Below are 19765 nucleotides of genomic sequence, written 5' to 3'. Positions count from 1 at the left end.
TTCTGCAGACTCAGGCTCCCACAGCAAGATCTGAGTACAGAGCCTCAACCTATATACAAGAGAACAGGAACACTCCCTCTGGCATCTGCAAACTTGTCAGCCACACATCCTCACAACAGCAGAAACACAACAACTATTGCTTCCTTGCAGTTTTCTCCAACCAGTCAACACATAAACTATTGTCTGTGGCTTTAATTGTGCTCCTTCAGGCTGCTGGTTAGTCACACAACAAGCCAGTGTGGCATACCTGAGGGAAGTGTATTGTGTGTTTGTTGTAGCAAGGATTGACAACCTTATACACACGTATACCCAAGCACATATACGCTTGTAGAGTGTGTATCTGAGCTCAGAGGAGCACCCAAAAAGCCCTATAGTACCAATTATACATAGAGCTCTTTACTCTTGAGCAAGAAAAATGGATAGAGGACGACAGGAGAGACGCCACGGAAGCAAGGACGGACAACGCTTGGTGTACAAAGTTAGGAAACTCTCATTACTGAAAGAGAAAAGGAAGAAGGTTAGTAAAGTGATTTAAAGGAAAAGGGAATGAAAAGATGTGGGTGCAAGGTAAATCAGGGAGAGAAAGGATTGTTGGAAAGAGACCGAAGGCGACTCCGAGTCTCAACCTGGATTTGGATGGGGTGCCCCGAGTCAAGTCACATATCTATCTTTCTAACGTTTAACAGTTAAATGGATACAGCCCTGAGAGCCCTATAGGCAGAACGAGAGACTTCTAACGCCTGACGTTTCTTCTCCCTCCAGCGTTGTCAAAAGGCAACAAGGGCTTCCTTTAATGTGCCATATCTGCCTGTCATGTCAGCTGCCTCCATCTCTCTTTCTCATCGGCTTTCCGTACCCTTTCATTCCTTAACCTTTTGCACGTGATCTGCAACTCCTATTTTCTGTTTAACCCAGCTCCTCGCTTTCTTTTCTCTTCCTGTCTAATACTCTCCCTTCCACGTAGAATGGTAATGTTCTCAGAAATTACAGTGAGGTAAACAGAGCAGGGTGTCGAAATGAAATAACTGCTACAGGGCTGTCAGCTCTAGCGAGGGGCCCATCCGTCAGCAGGAAATGACATGTCGCACCCCCCACCGCATTTCCCCCGCCCGTCCCGCCATTCTCCCTTTCTGTCACACGCACAGTTGGATTCCTCCTGTCCTCCTGGTGGCAAGATGAAGGAATGATGCTCATCAAAGCCCCAGTGCAGCCTGGAGCCTTTCCATTAACCTTCCACAATGCTGGTCAATGGCGAGAGAGACATTCAACCATCGACGCACAGAAGGAGGCTCGCTTACACGATTTGAAACACACACAGAGCCGAAACGCATACACGAGTGTACAGTAATATAGTCTGCATTAAATGGAACAAACACACATAATTACTCCTAGATGGCCTACACACAGGTGCACGCAAGCGCACACACACCTCAATTACCGTTTCATTCATAGCGTGACAGCGGAGCATGTGCAAAGGCTGACATTAAAGGAAATTAAATCTCCTTGTGGAATGGGCCAGCCCATCTCACCTCCCGTCAAAATACTCCAGTTTCCACTCCTCTCCATAACCTTCTCATCTGGGTATTTAGGGCTTTGTGATGCGGAACGTCATCAAAGAGAAAACTTAGCGAGGCGGCCGTGCGTAGACGAGGCCTCCCCCGCGATAATCCCCCGCCCCCCTTGCAAACGGAGCCCTCTACTTTTAGCCCACGCACACAAATTACCGCATCACATTCTGTCCTCACTCTTTCACCGCGTGCGCTGTCTCGTGCTTATAGGAGAAAGTGCTTTTATTCGAGTGTGCGCGCACAAACTGTCTTATCATTGGCTTAGCTCAATGAGGGAGTCAGTCAGTTAACTCTTTGATCCGGACCTCCTTTCTGCATCGGAATACGAAGCCTATTTGACATAATCCTGAAAAACATCAGCTCACGTAACCAATGAAATTCAAAGGAAGGCGCAGCTGCAAGGGTGCACACACTGAAGGGACTTAGCAAGAGAGTGACACGTGTACAGTAGATTTTTACAGACAGATTTAATTAAGCTCCATTCACTGCCAAATCCCGTGTTATACAAACTCTTGCGAGCTTTTTCTCTCACATGCTCCAAAGCACCCAAATGTGACACACTTGTAGAGTAAGGAGGTGGAGTTTAGTTAGGTAATTGAGTTTCCTGGGTAAAGGAGAAAAAAGCTGTGGTCTCGGGCGCTGGCTTTCTCCCAGAGGTTTTCATCAGATCAAACATGTCCTGTCAGATAAGACAGCTAATTAATCAGGGGAGGGACCAGTCCTGTCCACTGACGGATAGAAAGATGGAGGCAAGAGACTAGTGGAGACACTTCCTTTCCTCTTCCTTAACCTCTTCCTCCATCATCAGCAGAAAGCAAAACAGGACAAAGTGAGAGAGTGTTGCCTGTAGAGTCTGTGAAGACTCTCAAAGACAGTGTTTACGCAGCCTGCAACTGAAGTAACTCCACAACCCCCAGCTGAGAAGATGACAGACTTCTGTGCTGAAGTTGCTGTTTACAGTACTGCATGTGCGTATGAAATATGTAACTGAGAATTCACTTTTTCTTTAAACTTTTTTGAGGCCAAGTCAGCTGTTTTTCCCAAATAAAACCATATTAACCGACTGGGACCTGGCGTCCAAATATGTGGACATCACATTTTGGGTTATTTAGACCAAAATACTCAATTTTGCTCTACAAGGGCCTGATATCCACTTACAAGGACATTATACTGCTACTGTTCTATCAACATTTTAAACAAATATCCTCATATGTGGCTCTTATTTTTCTTAAAAACAAAAATAAGGTAAAAAAAAATCTGGTAATTCTTTGTTTTTACATTCATCGGGCCGCAATCAGCCCAAATATCAAAGAGAAATTTAAAATGCATGCCGTGGAAGAGTTCAGGTCTTAGGAGGTTAAACTAAATTTTAAAGGAAATTCCAAAAGGTTGATCTGGACGTAGCGTTTTCAGTGGGAGAAACATTTCGTCACTCAACCATGTGACTTCTACAGTCTCAGCTGACTGCAGGTTTCCCCAACCTTATAAACAGCACATTTGCACAATAACTGAAACCAGTTATTGTGCAAATGTGAGGTAAGTTCCTTGATCATTAATATACAAATTGTCATGACCATTGATCAATAACCACTGATTAAAGCCCATTGATGAATGACCATTGATGAAGGACCATTGATTATTGATCAAAGACCACTGACCAATGGCTATGAGTATCATTCACAGACAGTAGGGCAATGGTTGCAATCACAGCATTGTAGGATGGCGAAAGATGTACCCATAGGCCCCCTCCTCAATTCAGAGATGGTCTTTCCCTTTTCACATAGTTAATATCAAAAAGTCATTTGCCCTCAGTTTTTCTTCGTCTTCTTCTTCTTCTTCTTGTCTTGTTGCCAATTTGTAACATTTATGAGCCTGGACTTGGCAGATCCACGCCTTAAAAAAATTTATTTATTGATTTCATTTCATACATTTTTATGCGCACGTGTCTTGGAAAATTGGTGTTGTTATTCAGAACAGATTCAGCCACCTTCCTCATTATTAGATTGCAGACCATGACACACATTATTACCGCCTTTTTACATGATGGTGCTTAAAGCTCCTCCACTGCTCACATTATTGATCTAACCTGACAAGGGAGGCTGCTCTTACAAATCAGAAGGAAATTAATTTATAATTTATTGTATCACACATGCACATTTAAAATGAATCGTACATAATAGATGAATATTTTTCTTTTTGTTGTTTATAAGACTTTAAAATGAACTGATATTGTTTTAGCATTTCACACTCTGGTAAACACTAGAAGTTTTCCCTTTTACTAATGCAACAATAACCATGTAAGTGTCATTAAAATGTTTCAGTGCACATTCTCTTATTAACTTAGACCATGCCTCTGTGTAGTGGAATTAACTCGTGATGATCCCGGCGCCTTTTGAATGAAAGGTTGAAAGACGCGAGTGTGAAACAGATCAGACCTGGCTGTTTGCCTGATTAGAGTGGACTGGTGCTACCTGCACGTTGGAAAGATGGATTGAATGTTATCCGGTTCATTTGAAAGAGTATATGCTAATTTGCCTGTAGCATATATGATTAGAACTAAGGGCAGCACAATGTAGCTTAATGCTTAATTAAGAGAGACTGACTGACTGGTGGAAGAGAAATATAGATGGAGGCATAGTTTGGTGGCTTGCCTGGCACAGGCAGTGACTGATTGGCTGGTGGGGCTGTTCCCAGCTGTTCTACTGTAGATCTCAACGGGCTTTCTGTTACCTCGGGCTCACCCCAGCACCAGCTGTGCTTTCGTACCTAGCTTGCAGTAGCCCCTGGGCACTACACTGAAAACACTGTTGTATAATACACAGCTTTTCTTTTGCTGTTTCTCTTGAAGTTTTACCTGACCACTAAAAAGAAACACCCAGAAGATGCCATTCAAGCTATTCTGATTATATCCACCATGCTACTTGTTAAATTGTCATAATACATTGAATGCACTAATACTTGCACATGCTTAGAACCAGTAGGTTTGCTACATTTTTTATATTTCTTTATTGCATTTAAGTGGAATATGTGAGTGTCAGCAGGGCCATGTCATGCGAGCTTACCCTGGATTTGGCTGCACAGTTAGCAGTATTGCAACACGTTGCATGATTCCTCATGACCCAAAGCTGATGTATTATTTCATATTTTCTGCAATTGATAGTGATGCATTATTTCTCATACCATCTTCTCTTTTCCTTTCTTCTCTTTGCCTTCTGTCCAACCTCTCCCTCCTCTTCGCTCCTCGAAATCTCTGGCACTGCAGCAACAAGAGCAGGACCCCACCAACCTGTACATCTCCAACCTGCCAGTGTCTATGGATGAGCAGGAGCTGGAGAATATGCTGAAGCCTCTGGGTCACGTCATCTCCACAAGGATACTGAGGGATGCCAACGGGGTCAGCAGAGGAGTCGGCTTTGCCAGGTAAACAATGTTAATGAAGCAAGTGTTAAATATCCCTCCTTTCAGTCCCTACAAATGGTATGCCAAGCTCTAAAAGCCAGATCATTTCTGTAATACAACTCCGTAGCATCTCTCTTTATGCTGCACACCTCGACTTTGTAATAGGCTTTATTTTAAAAATGCTAAGTCTGAAGAGTAAGTCGAGATAAGCCTGCTGGCACACAGTAATCAGGGTTATTTTTTTAAAACTTTACAAAGCTTCCTCCCGAGCCACAGAAGACACTATACAACTGTTGTCACAGGTTGAGGAGTGTTCCTTGTGGTGAGTAAATCTAACTAGGATTTTTACCCACTGCTCACATTAAGATCTGCTCTAGTTCAGCTGTGCCCTGAGATGACTCGTGTCTTGTTTCTGGTACTAAATTAATAAAATACATTGTACGTGTACTGGCAAGCACACGCTTGTGCATTGTCTGAAATATGAACTGGTACTTATGTAGCGCTTTTCTACTGAATTTGAGCACTATCCACTACAGGCCTCATTCACCCACATATTTATACAAGTGCTTTTTTCTGTGCCTATGCACATCATGTTCACATGCTCACACTCACATGATGGATGCATCAGGCGCAACTCAGGCTTCAGTATCTGGCCCGAGCATAGTTCGACATACAGGTTGGGCTCAAACCACTGACTTTCTGATTAGTAGACGAGCTGCTACTAATATGCTTTTCATTTTAGACAGTAAAAATATGAAAATATGATTTGATTCTTCCTCTAAGCCTGTTTGTCCATCCATCTGCATATCAGTTAATGAATGCTTTCAGCTGTGCATTCTCAAAAATTAACAGATACCACCAATGATTATATATAGTAATAGTATATATAGTAGAGTAACGGATGCTATTTTCCCCCAAAACAAAGTCTGAATGACTGAACAGTTTGTTTCTTTTTCTACTTAGAAAAGTTTCCACTTCAGCTTGTTAATCCCCCAAAGTCATAAACCGTTCTGTCCTTGTCCTCGACAGCAGCCACCAGGCTCTCATTCCTCTCCACACATTCCTTCCCTGTTTACCCAGAGGAGGCCAATGACGGCCACAGAACCACCATCTTGCAGGGATTTTTCTTAATCACCTGCTCTGGCTGAACTCCTCTCCTATTCCCTGCTCTATTACCAGGGGTTACAGCAGACACACAAACAAACACACAAAAACACACACACACACACACTTGCGCACCAATATGAGCATCTGCAGAGTTAGACCTTTACGCAGGCGTACACACTTGTGAATATGCACGCGTGCATGCTCGTGCGCACGCACGCAAACACGCGCTGAAAAGCAAGCTCTCACACTGAGACACAGGTAGGCAGCCTCCTGCAGACCAACAAGCAGAGCACAGCAACAACCTGCCACAGGCCACCTGTTCAAGAAGCTCTCGGTGGGAGGAGGAAGACGCGTGACGGAAAGGGAGGGTGAGACATGAGTGTGAAGCAATGATCAGATAAAAACTAGCTAATTTTAGAAGTTAATATACAGAGGAAGAGAAGGTGAATGAATAGAGAAGGAATTGAGGAAACTTTTTAGAAGACTGAGAAATACTAAGATGAATTAAAATTTTCCATGAGCGTTGGCGTGTGATGAGTAAAGAGAGTACAGGTCAGGGAAAAGGGTAAAAAAAAAAAGATCCAACCAAAACAAAAATAAACAAACAAAAACCAACACAATTGAATGTTTTTTATGAATTGGAGAACTCCCATTAGCTGTGTCGACAGACATACAGACAGCTGCTGAGGGCTGGGCTGTGTGGGGCATTAGAGAGAGTAAACTGAGCTAAGTGTTTGTGGGCCGATCCATTACTGTTATCAGAGCCCATTACTCCAGCCCCAGCACTAATCATTGCAGACAGCAGCACCTGATGCCATTAACCAGCAGCGCACACAGAAAATCCAGCCCGCTTGACTGTCTACCTGGCTGACTCTCTGACTGACTTGTTACCCCAAAAGCTTGACTGACCAGCAGACAGTGAGTCTGACTGGTTTGCTTCCCTGCGAGTGTCTAACAGCCTGTCCGCCATATGCACTTCATGTCTACTTACATCCTTGCCGTTTACCTTCCTGCTGTGCAGCTGGAGCGAAAGAAGGAAAGATGTTATTGTGTGTAGGAAGGCTAAAAAGTGCAATGAAATACAAAGAGAAGCTTTGCTTCGACATTCAGTCAGAGAATCGCTAAATAAACAGCGAAGAAGGGGGATGCATCCAGCTGCTATTGTAAGCCTGTCTCTTTTAAAATGGACAACAAAAGCATCCCAACAAACAACCTCAAAACGGCTTGTGCTTTGATAATGGAGTCCACACCACAAAAGTCATTATTTCATAAGCACTACAAGGTTGTTAAGCTTGAGCGATAAAGAGGTTTGCTGTGCTTCAGGCAGATCCTCTCCGTGTCACTAGCCTGCCTCCTAAAGTGAGAGCATTATGAGGCAGTAATTTCCGTGTTCGTAGGACTGTGCTGAGATTCAGTGTTTGGTGTGGATTAGGAGCATATTGCCAGCGTATGTTGTAAACATAAACACTCGATGTATGCGGTTCCCGGTATATTCACTTCAGCTTTCTGATGTGGCACCTATATCAAAAAATCTATAGCATATAAACAGAGATAAATAAACAATGAATCAGAACAATGATTCTAATCAAATTAATTAATTAATTAACCAGCTGGCTGCTCTTGTACTTCAAGTTTAGTAGTAGTTTTTTTGTTTTGTTTTGCTTCTTTTGAGTGAAAATGTGCTGCGTATAATTTAATATATCTTTTTGAATATTATTTTATAAATTAAAGTCATTTTTAGAAGCTCGTTATGTTTTGCAGTTAGCTGAGGTGCATTGGTTGGTTCATATCGGCCTTTCACTAACACACGTGGAACAGAAGGAAAAGAGTGAGGGCTGGGGAAAGGGAGGATACAGGGTCAGTGAGAGATTGATGATGCCAGGAAGTGTGAAAGATTATATATTCTAAAAAGAGGAGTAGGGAGGAGAAAAGGGGAGAACGATTTTGATGTGGATAGGGCATAATGTTGAAAGAAAAGGATGGACACAGTGGGAAGGAAAGGAGGGCACAGAAAGTGAGAGAGATGGGCCAGGAGAGAGGAAGGATAACGGTGAAAGATGGAGGAAATAACCAAGGTTGAAAGACGGGGAAGAATGAGAGAGACGTCAAAAAGAAAAGGTGTAGACGGGCTGGGAGTAAGATGGATGAGATGGAGAGCGCGATAAAGAAGCTATGGTAAAAAAGAAAAGAAAGAAAGATGAAGGTAGCGATAGCAGAAGGATGGGAGACAGAGGACAGGGAAGGGGGAGGCTGACAGGATGATATGAGTATTTTAGGAGGTGAGGGAGAATAAAGCATGAAAATCTGGAAGGCAATGAATTCTGCACATTCCAAGCGCATATTACCATAAAGACATGGCATTCAGTCAAGCCTGGATTTAAAAACTCTCTCATTTTAATATGTCTTCTTTGCGTCTATAAGGGAATCTGCAATATATGCACAACACGGATCGTGCAAATTCATGCAAAAGGATATTTGCTTTTTAATATGTTACTGTCTTAACACAATTGAAATTTTCAGACAAATCCATTGCACATTGAAAAAGAAAATCCTAGTATTTTACTCATGTAGGCTGTAATATGGAAGGTGTTTAAAAATTCTTGTAGCACACACAGTTAAGCTGCAAGTTAAAGGAATATTTTGATATTATTTGCTCTTACATCAACTTGTAAGAGAAACTGATAATTAAGCTACATCTTTGGATTTATGGTCTTTCTGTACTGACTGAAACCCTGTATCCCTTATACCTTTTCAATGTCAGATAGGGTGTGTATGTGTGCGCGTTGTAGATCATTTGCTGTACCTTTCCGAAAGCAGCCAGCCAACATTCACGCCCACCTCATGCCATGAGCGGCCAGCTGTGTGGAGGTGAAAGAGGAGACAGCCATTGTAATTGTCTTTCAAACTTTTGTTGTTGTTGGGTGTCCACCTGTGGAGCTTTTGATTTGTAACACTGAACGCAACACAGTGAATGCCTGAAGTGTGTGGCCCTTCTCTACGAAAGCCGTTCTCCTGGTTTGGCCACACACTTTTGATTCCCAGTGTGGTCAGCAGCAAGTCTGAAGAAGGTCTCCCAGCCCTTAGCTTAGCTTTACAGAAACGAGTTGCTCTCAAGCACACGATCATTTCTTTAATATGCCAAAGTGAGAGTACAAATTGTTCTCATTTACTGGTGTTCAACTAGTAAAATTTATTAGCCTAGGGCAATAATTCCCTGTAGTTGTCACTGTGAGGCAACTAGTCTAGAATTCATGAATGCAGTGCTCTCAGCCCATAATAAGTCACATTTACTAGGAAACACCCACCAAGGATCTGATTAGTTTTCTGAAATGCAAAATTGCATAGAAAATATGTATGTGCATGTGTGTATACTGGTTACATCTCCTATTATATTTCAAATCTTCGGAGCTTAAGTTGCTCAAATTTCCTTTAGGGTATCTGTTTATTGTTGCAGAGCAGTGTGTGTGTGTGCGTGTGTGTGAGAATGACAACAACAACAACACTCATATGCATTTGAAATGTACGTTTTTGATGTTATGTGTGTATGACATTAGTGTGTGTAGGCTTGTGATGTGAAGATCAGAGCCCCCCTGCTGGCCAGCTGCTTGGCCTGTATATACTCTTTGATCCTTTGGTTGGAAAAGTGGAGACGAGTCAATCAACTTCCTGTGTTCTCTCTCATCTTCACACTGGAATTGCCTTTTATAAGCATGTAATTTCTACCTTCCCGTACCACCTCATCTTTCACGCCTTTCACCTACCCTACAAAACTTTCTATGCTTTGTCTTTTCTGTTATGCGCAGAAAAGGACTGCATAAACACCTCTTTGCCTGAAAGCCCTGAATATCATTATGAACCTCTGACTCATGTAACCAGCGACTTGATACAGCAGATCAGCTCTTGATAGTCTCACTGCACTATTAGTATGAAAAGACTGATGCTACACAGCCAGCAGGTCACAGTTTAGGGGGCGATGCTTTATGGTTGTAAATGTGTCATCAGTGACACTATTTACCCTGCCATCTCCTGTGTGGCAGGGGTTACAGTCAAAATGGAAATGATGTTGAGTTGTCAAAAAAAAAGAAGAAGATGTAAACACCTGCAACACTGCTCTCTGTTGGCTGAGGTGACGCTTTATATTATGGTTTACCAGCAATGCGTTTCTCATTTTTTTGTCAATTAGTGGCTCAATTTTCATTCTGTTTTGTGTCATAAAGAAAAGTTCATTTTGCCAAAATGCAAACTGCTACATCTCCCTCATTCTGTAAGACTTTTAGGGCAGATGATAAATGGAAGGTTTTTAATGGCTCCAGAGTTTTATGCTTTTAAACTTCTGCTACAAACAGATAGTTAAATTGAACCCTACATGCCGCATGTCGTTGCAGGATGGAGTCTACAGAGAAATGTGAAGTAGTGATACAGCACTTCAATGGAAAATACCTGAAAACCCCACCAGGCATTCCAGGTGAGTCTCACCTCTTTTGCTTCGCATTACTCTCACATCACCCCTTCCCTTTCTTTTTTTTGGGGTGGGGGAGGGACCATTTTGCAATAAGGAACTGCCTTTCTAATTCACTTATGGTAATTCCTCATCTCAGATCTGCCGGACAGCTTGATAGATTGCGTACACTGCTGTTTCTGACATCTGAAGCTAACTGTCGTGGTTCTGGCTCAATAGCTGATGGTTCTATAGGTCTCTTCCTCGCTCGCTCTCTAACGTCTTCGCTCCGTGTCACCGTCTCTCTCTCTGGTGGTGCTCAGGCTGCAGGCTGGAACTTCTCGGGCAGGAGAAAACCCTCTTAATATTCACACTCATGCCTCTGTGCTGTTCTTCGCAATCTACTTAAGAGCTTGCACTCTCCCCTCGTTCCTCTTCTGCTCCTGCTCTCTCTGTTGCGGTGTCCTCTCGCCTTCCTATCGCTCCCTTTTCTGCAGTCACCCTAGACAGTGGCCAAGGAGAAAGCAGACAGGGAAACATGGGTGAAAGAAAGAATAGCACAAAATGGAGACAGATGTAGAGACGAGATTGTACCTCGCCGTGTATCAGTGCTGAAAGAGGCATCACAGTTCCACAAGTAAGCAGGCAAGGCATTGGAAAAAGAAGCAAGTCTCCAGGGGAGTGAGAGTATCAAGAGGTGGCAGTGGAAGAAAAGTGAGTTGGAAGGGAGTAAAGATATGGGGAAAAAAGTGTCAGAGGGAAAGGCCAGGATGAAGAAAAAATGCTGCTTAAGCACTTTTGAGGCCAGGTGCTGCAGCAGAGTCTCCCGTGTATCCCAGCAGGACATGAGGGCCAGACGGGGTGATACCCGAGGAGATCTCCTTCACCACTGTGGCAGCTATATTAACACTCACACCTCCAACCAGTAGCATAGAAACAGACCCATAAATCGCTCTCCTCTATCCAGTAATATCTCAGAAAGACTGGATTTAGAATCTCCGTATGTGCTCAGTCACTGCATAGCCAGCAGCCATTAAAGGCAAGGTGAGTGGTTATATTGAAGTTGAGCCGTAATAGGAAACCTTTAAAGCTGTAATATCAGGCTGACCTTCCCCTTTAAGGGTCTATCTCCCTGCCGCTCAGGCTTTATTATTGTTAATGGATTGTTCAGGCTTGTGCCAAGCATGGAGATTTACCGCCCCGATCGAGGAAATCCTTCTGTGGAATTAAGAATGGTTACGTTTACAAGGTCTGCTCTGGTTCAGTGCTGCTATGGTCCCTGCTAAAAGGTCTATGAAAGCTTCTCTTTCCTTGCTTTACACCTGAACTTTTACTGTTCTTCGAGTTGTTGCCATTTGTGATATGTGGTGATACGGTACTTCCAAAGGTTGCTTTTGGTTTATTAGCTTGGGCTTTAGTTTTGTAGTTTTTGTCACAAGCCTGATATATTCACCTGAATTCACCGGGAATTTGGGAATCTGATGAAATGGTTCCACGCAACGTGAAGGGAACAAGCCGACAAGCAGTCAGAGAAGCTATGCATCCAGATTATAGCAGCCAAAACTTGAGTAAGCAAGTCAGAATTGTTAGTCAAGTTCCTCTTTGGATGTGGCAATTGTGTAAAAGGGGATCAGGTCAAATACTTGAACCTTGTCGAACTTCTTTAAAAAAAATTTATAACTTCCTTCCAAATACCAGAGTAAGTAACACTGATATGGTAGATGCACAAAACCTATAAGGTAGCAGCTGAATTTTCAAGTTTGATGTGCTGGTATGCTGCAGATGCTCTCAGATGTTCTGATGATGAATACTGATAGAGTAATGCTCCCTGTGATATTTTATACTTTTTCCATAGTTTTCAGTTTACATGAGGGTTGGGTGGAGATGAAGCTGTTCTTTTTTTCCTCTATGATATAGTCCATGTTGACTTGCTGTCTCCTAAATGGAGATTTCTGGACATTTTGCTGTTATCAAACTCAGATGTTCCTTTGCTGAGGGCCCTAGGGCTGTTTCTGTTTCTCACAGAGGGAGAGCAAACAGCCCTTTAGTAAAAGTGTATTCTTGTGTGTTGGGTTGCCTAAAAGTGCGCGTGTTATGTGTTTGCACTGCATTTGTATTGGTCTCAAATTGATGCGTGTTCACATTCATGCACGTGTATTTAAATTTCTGCATTTCCAAATGGGTGCATATACATACCGTGTGCTGACAGTCTCTGTGTGTGGGTGCCTGCATGCATCCGTGCGTGTGTGTGTGTGTGTGGTTGTGTGTGTGTGTCATTTTGGTGGTATTTCCCCAGAGCCCTTTGCTATGCAGGGCAGCTTCTTCATCCATCCTACTTTGACAGCTCAGCAGCACCCCCCGGGGGGCTCCCACCACACGCAGCACAGGCGGAGTGTGTGTGTGTGTGTGTGTCTGTGTGTGCGTGCATGAGTATGCTTATGTGACAGCTATGACTGTTACACTGTGTGAGCCTTGACACACGCACAAACCACATAAGCACAAATATGGCCATGCACCGCTGACTTTGACCTCAGTGGAATGTCAGCATCCATATAATGCTAATGAGAAACTTCTTTTGCTTCTTTCTCTTACCACCGTTTAGTGTTTAAAACATGCTCTCAAGCATACACAACACACATGCATATATACACGCACACATTTCTCAATCATCAGGCTTACTCCCCCAATCCTCTCCAGCCGATATCTGACAAGCCTCTGCATTTCCGGCTTAGCCACTCAATCACACTGTGTCAAGAGATGTGGCCGTGTGTGTGTGTGTGTGTGTAAGAGGGTGAGTGTACGCGTGCATATGTGCAATTGGGGATTGTACTAGCTGCCTACCTCCACCCAGGTGTGTCCAGTGCCAATACAAAAAGGATATTGAGTTGTAACCTTGCTGTCCCATACCAGGAAGTAAATATCTCGATGTCAGGTGCCAGGTCATCTGGTAAATTCAACTGACCATGGGAAAACAAACCAAAAGGAAGTCACCATGTTGGCAGGAAGTTAACCGTGAGTTGCTGATAACAGACCAACACAGAGAAGAGGAATTGTGGAGATGCTAACAGATGGCAGCTAATAGCGCCATAGACTGAGTCCATACACTTCCTGCTTAAATTTTAATGTAATAACATCTGACTTCCTTGTGATTACATGAGATATTAAGTTGATCTACAGTGTGAAAATATGATAGCAGATGGCAACTAATGATACTTAACAGCTTCCCTTTTCTTCCCATTAGGTTTTCTAATGAAATTCTATGTAATTTTCTATGAGATCCAACTACATCCGCTACATAGATACACAAATGAACTCATCTTTTGATCCGTGGTAATGCCATCCTCTCTGAATGCTCATTTTGATCAGAGATGATTTAGAAGTGCGTTAAACAAGAGCTAGTGCTTTATTTCTGTCTGCAGTAAATGTCAATTGCGAGAAGACATGTTGCATTCTGAGAACTTAAAGCGAATATTCGTGTGTGTGTTCCAGCAAGTTCTACAGAAATGCGTACCACAGTACTCGCATATAGATGCATCTAATCAGCAGTCCAGGTCAGGTTTGTTTGGTGAGGCCTGGTTGATATGAGTGGTGCATAGCAGTCGTCCAACAAACCAGTCACCGAGGCCTGCTCTAGCCGCTCTGCTCTGCCCACGTCTGATTGTGATTCAGAGAGAGGGACATGATCGATAGCCCTGATGGAGCACCACAGCTGTTTAGCTATTCTGTGCAATGCGGCAGCCGCTCTCCCTGTCGCTGTGGTCGGCGGTGAGCGTGCATACAGTATACGTGCACACAAACATGAACTCATAACAATGCATGCACACAGATGAAGAACATGTCCTTTACGCCCAAAATATACATACCGTGTGTCGTTTCAAATATTGACACACGTACCTTCTCGGATGCTTCCAGCTGATGCTGCACATATGAATGAACATGTGATTTCTGGCTGCGCGCAGAAATCGATGGATTGAATCACGCGAGCACGATCTCCTCCTTTTCTGAGAAATGGTCAACTTTTAAGTTGGAGGCGAGAATAAAGAGTTATCCTTGTTTTTAGTGGATGTGGATTTACTCAATAAACAAAATAAATGGAATTTATGAAATGTGACTACAGCTATAAACTATACTGAAGTGAGCCCAACAGGGACGCATTATGATTTACACTGCAACCCTGAGCACTGGGAAAGTCAAAGGAAGCGCAGATAAAAAGTGATTTAATCCGCTGGCTCCACTGAGCCTCGCTGATTAAAGCCCTTCGTCCCACAATGCATTAAACAGCTTAGAGATGACACCCTATGGTAAATGTAATTCAGACCAGAGATACATTAGCCATTGTTTGTTTTTTGGCAGGTGAGTAATAACATGTACATACCTTACTGTGTGGCGGCAATGGCAGAAAGAAAATTGATAACCTGCTCCACTGAATTGTGTCTCTTTATGTTTTTTAACTTAATTTTAGAGTCAGCAATCAAACCATAGCTAAATAAGCAATGAGGTTACGTGCAAGTAGTGTTGAGCATCAGAAAAGGGCAGCGCCAGACTTTGATGAATCTAACATTCGCTTGGACGTCTAACTGTGCAAACAGAGATTCAGTCCAGACTGAATGTGCAGTAACACTGCAGCTTCTTCCTTTTCACTTCCGCTGGTACCGCTCGCTCCGTTGTCTTTCTGCCAATATGGCAGCAGAGCTGCGAGTCGGCTCCAATATTGTCCAATGGATGCTGGATAAATAATGAAAACCACATCAGGAAGCAGCCACAGTGGCCTTGGGAGATGGAACGAAGCGGAAACATGCAATATGTACAAGCTTTTTTTCTTTTCTTTTCTTTTTTCTTTTCCTGTCTTTTTTTTAACAGAACGCTGGCATTTTTCTCTCCCTTTCTGTTTTTGCAATTTCCACTAGTCTCTGTCTTTCTCTGTCCAAACTCTCACTTTGCCTCACTCACTCTGTCAGTCACAGTGCTCTGTTATACATAAGAGGTTAATTTAGGCCTACAGTAAAAGCCATATTCTTCAAGGACACTTGTGGTGAGTGCCAGTGCTTTCCCCACCCTCGAAAATGGTTATTGTTGTGTCTTTCAGAATACTGATCAGATAACCAGTTTGATAATTTGTCTGTTCTGCCAGAGATCTAAATAACACCCAGGGTTTTATAAAAAAAAAACCACTACATCTGTCAGGATAACACCAGACAAAATATACAGGGTGCACTCTTTGCCAACCACCTGTTAAATAAAATATAGTAAAGACAGGCCAAAAAAGTGCTTCCCCACCAACACTTTCCATCATTATGTGCGGATCACAAGGCCTGTGCAGCTGAGGTTGGGGGGAATTGTTGCTGGGGGTGGGTGAGGGTGGGGTGGGGGGCAGTTGCAGGAAAGAAAATTCCTCCCTGTTGGCATCCTCACCAAGGCAACAGTGCCAAGATAGCAGAGACAGCCCACGGTATTAAAACATCCCTCACTGAATTAAGGCAAGTCCCAAATCACTTGGTAAGTCACAAAAAGCCCTTCTGAAACTGTCAGTCATACTTGAGTAATCTATGTTAATTTCTGCCATCCCTCCCACATTCCCCTGGCTAATAACTGGCCTGTCGGCGGGCCTCGTCTCTCTCTCCCCTATGGCGTGTAGATTTAACGTGCAGCCAAGTAGGTTGGCGACTTGGCTGTCAGGACGTCTCAGACATGGCTGCCTTTCCAAGTACGTGAGAGCACGCGTTTCCCATGGTGCATCTGCGAGTCATGTGTAGTTTGTGTTCTGTGAATTTTTTTTTTTGCAGCTGTTGTTGTCCTTCCTCGTTTTTTCGTCAGAAACAAAAAGGTCAAATCCATTATGTATTGATGATTAATTTACCGCTTCTGCTGTCACTCAGTGCGAGCCAGCCATAGTTCTGTCTCTGTATGTGATCCTCAATGGCAATCAGACAGCTTTTCAATATACTCCGCCACAGATAATAGGTGGCCACAAAACCTCAGCGCTTTCCTCGGGATATTGCATCATAATGAAATCTGTCCTCTTAGCATGAACCTTCCACCCCCACCTCTGACTTCACCCTCCTCCCATTAGAGGCGGGACACACAGGAAGTTATTATTGGCATGCCCAGTAAATCAGACAGCTTCCTGAAAAAAGGATCAATTTCCCCCGATGCACTTTCTCATTATAACCTTATCTCGCCTACAGACAATAATCTGGATTTGTCACGCTTTGTTTGTTTTGCCACTGAACTGTATCATTCATGAGCAAAGCCAACGGTTAGCAGGCAGGAGGAGGAGAGCGGAGCTGCTCCGAGTGGATCTGTCACTGAAATATAAAGTATTCAGCTGCTGCTGTTCCCTTCCACTGAAAATGATATAAGCCCTTTGATTGGCTTCAAAGTTTGTTTAGGCAGAGAGGAGGTAGCTCCGACTCCTGGAGGGGTTCAGGCGGGAACGATTGACTTTGCTCTCCACTCAACCGCATCTAATGTGGATGGAGACAAAATGAAGGAGAGTTACCACGAGAAGAACCCCCCCACACACACACTCACACACCCTCCCACCCAACAATGGAGAGTAATAGAGAGAAATATAGCAGGAGCACAATGGAAAGGAATAGATTAGGAGCTTTGGAAATGTGACAGGAATAAGCGAAGAAGATAAAAGAGAACAGATGGGGAAGGGCAGAGGGGGAAGAAAGTGATGGGTGGTGCATGGAGCAGAAGAGAAAGGAATGAGGGTTGGATCAACCTGTGCTTTTGGAAGGTTAAATTTGAGTAAAGTTTAGGCTGCTGCATCTCCAGCAGACGAGATGAAAGGATGACATTGACTGTACGACCGCTTCCTGAGCTTGACCGCCGCGACCCTGGCCCAGCTGTCCGCGATGTTGATCCCCTTCTATTTTCCTCCCTCTCACCCCGCTCACACCTCTCCTTGCACTTTTTGTTGCCCTTGCTTTTATACTCTCTCTCATGGCTCCCTCCCTCTCTTATCTGCCCTGCCGCCACTGTCTTTCATCCCTCGCTCTCCCTCTGCACGTACACCCATCCTTTCAGCCTGCTATTCTTCGCACACTCCTGCTCAGACGTCCCTAATGCTCATCTATGTTACCAGATACAGCTGAGTGGACACAATATTAATGCGGGAAAACTAAGCACCTGAGGCTTCTTTTATTTATAAAGAGCGTTTTTCCTCTATTCTCTGGTTGACATGTGTTCAGTCTGTCCATTGATGTGCTCGCCTCTCTGTTATGCCGTGGATTCACCGTGTGGGCAGCTGCCAGTTGTGTCAGAAGTTTGGAGGTTCTGTAGGTTAAACATCAAAGTGGAGTAACAACAAGGTTGAAAGCTATTGCGAACATGGCCGAGAATACCGTCTCTAGCATGTAACCTCATTACAAAATAAGCCGGTGAAGGCCATGCTGGCGATGTGGTGCTTAAAATGGAAACATCTCGGCCTTTCTTTAACCAAAAGTCTTTAAGCGTATCAGATTTGCTAATGAGAAAGTCCACGCATACGAGCAGACAGAGATGTTGGTAATGACAATTGTAGCTGCTAAACATTAAAGCAAGGCGGCAAAACTTTTATTGTTAATGGCGCATTTCGTCCCCGGTGGGAGCGCAACGTGCTGCACGAAGCACGAGCTATCACAGGAGAGGCCGTCATAAAATTATAAAGTTAATATAAAACTGCAATAAAAGCAACCTGAAACCTGATTAACGTAACGGTGTGTGTTTAAACAATTAAAGTGAGTATGAACAGCAACTAAATAATGAAAAAAAAGTGTCAAAAACATAAACCCACAGGATGGAGTGAAATAATCACACACTAAATTTGAAACAATAAACGAGGAAGAAATAAAATAGATGCATTCATCCGTAATTTTTCTTCTCTTTGTCCAAATCATGGTCACACGAGGCACCGGAGCTTATCCCAGCTGTCACAGGGCAGGGTTAGATGTGGGCATCACCTCTGGATGGGTCACAAGTTTGTCACAGTCCCAATAGTTTGCACTGTGACCTCACAGTAAGAAGCTTCTAGCCCCAGATCGCTAAGACCTTTCTCTGTGCTCTTCTCCCTGTGCAGGTTTTCATGGTTCAAAGACGTAGTTTTTAAATTAACAGGCTATTCTAAATTGTGAATGACTTTCTTTCTCTCTACGTGTTATCCCTACAATATGGTGATAACCTGTCCAGTGTGTAACTTGCTTTTTGCTCCATGACTGGAAGGATTGATAGTCGGATATTTCAATCCAACAGCAGACCATTAAAAAAGATCATCAGCATGACTATGCCAGAGAAAAGTTGTGCATTATATTAAACCAAGGGGCAGTTTTAGTGGAGAAATGTTGCCTTTAGCAACATCAGGGAGCTCAGCTCTTAAGATTTATCATGATAGTAATCAATTTATAGCAAGGTAAACTGTAGAAATACAACATTTGTGTGAAAAAAGTAAGGCCTATGTGATTGGCTAGATTGCATTGCGTTGCTGCAGGATTTGAGCCGGGTTCCCTCTACACGACTGATAGGTTATCAGACTGGCTGCATTCAAGTCAGAGAGCTGCTCTTTTAAGTGGTTTGGGCTTAATCTTAAGTCATCCCCCTCTGTGGGTTTCCAATTTCAAGTACGGATGAAGTGCAGCAAACTCAATGCAAATACATTGCTTTGTAGGTTGCTAAAATTACTAAAGGCTTTAACCAAGAACAGCGGTCATGTCAATGTATTATTAAACAAAGTTCTTTGATTTTTTCTATAACTTAGGAATGTGCAATGGAGCACAGTTGGGAGACTGAGTAGTGGTTGAGTTTCTTATCCAGGAAACTATTTCTTATTTGTTTATTCTCTAAATATTATACTGGCAAGCTCCGAAATCAGACTGTTACTGCCGTGAGAAAAAGCCTCCACTTTAGATGCTGTGATGTGCACATTATATTCAAGGATCCCTAGATTCTTGGTTTTAGCCATCAGTCAACTTAATCTAATGCAGGACCTGAGGCAACGTATTTCTTTTGCAAAGAATAATATTCAGCCTCTCAGCAGATACAGTGGGTCACTGAGCTCATAGCCTTCCGGCCAGCTTGCCCGTCCTCCAGAATGAAGATTAAGTTTGCTGAGGAGGATAATCATGCTCTAAGGTCTCTGTGGTATGCAAGCAATTCAGCAGGCTTGCTTTCTTTGGTTCTGTTCTCATCTACTCTCCATCTCCTGCACCTGTCTTTATGAAAGATCAGACTATCACAGTGAAGTATCACAACACAAAGCCGATGGTTTACA

The 19765-nt window shown here is 43.3% G+C and overlaps 1 protein-coding gene across 2 annotated transcripts in view; it reads left to right on the top strand.

Moving 5' to 3' along the window:
* Positions 1–19765, top strand: part of LOC102779055 (RNA binding motif, single stranded interacting protein) — a 299444-nt gene that overhangs the window by 215075 nt on the left and 64604 nt on the right. For both annotated transcript variants that reach the window (XM_035906432.2, XM_006788037.2), the window contains exons 7-8: positions 4831–4988; positions 10460–10539. In XM_035906432.2, coding sequence (XP_035762325.1) covers positions 4831–4988; positions 10460–10539 — 238 coding nt within the window. The remainder of the gene's footprint in view (positions 1–4830; positions 4989–10459; positions 10540–19765) is intronic.

The sequence above is a fragment of the Neolamprologus brichardi genome, chromosome 22, assembly GCF_056152115.1.
Source record: "Neolamprologus brichardi isolate AB-2024 chromosome 22, ASM5615211v1, whole genome shotgun sequence".
NCBI classification, from domain to species: Eukaryota; Metazoa; Chordata; class Actinopteri; order Cichliformes; family Cichlidae; genus Neolamprologus; species Neolamprologus brichardi.
The sequence above is the reverse complement of the archived record's forward strand: the minus strand, read 5'-3'. Positions and strand labels throughout refer to the sequence as shown.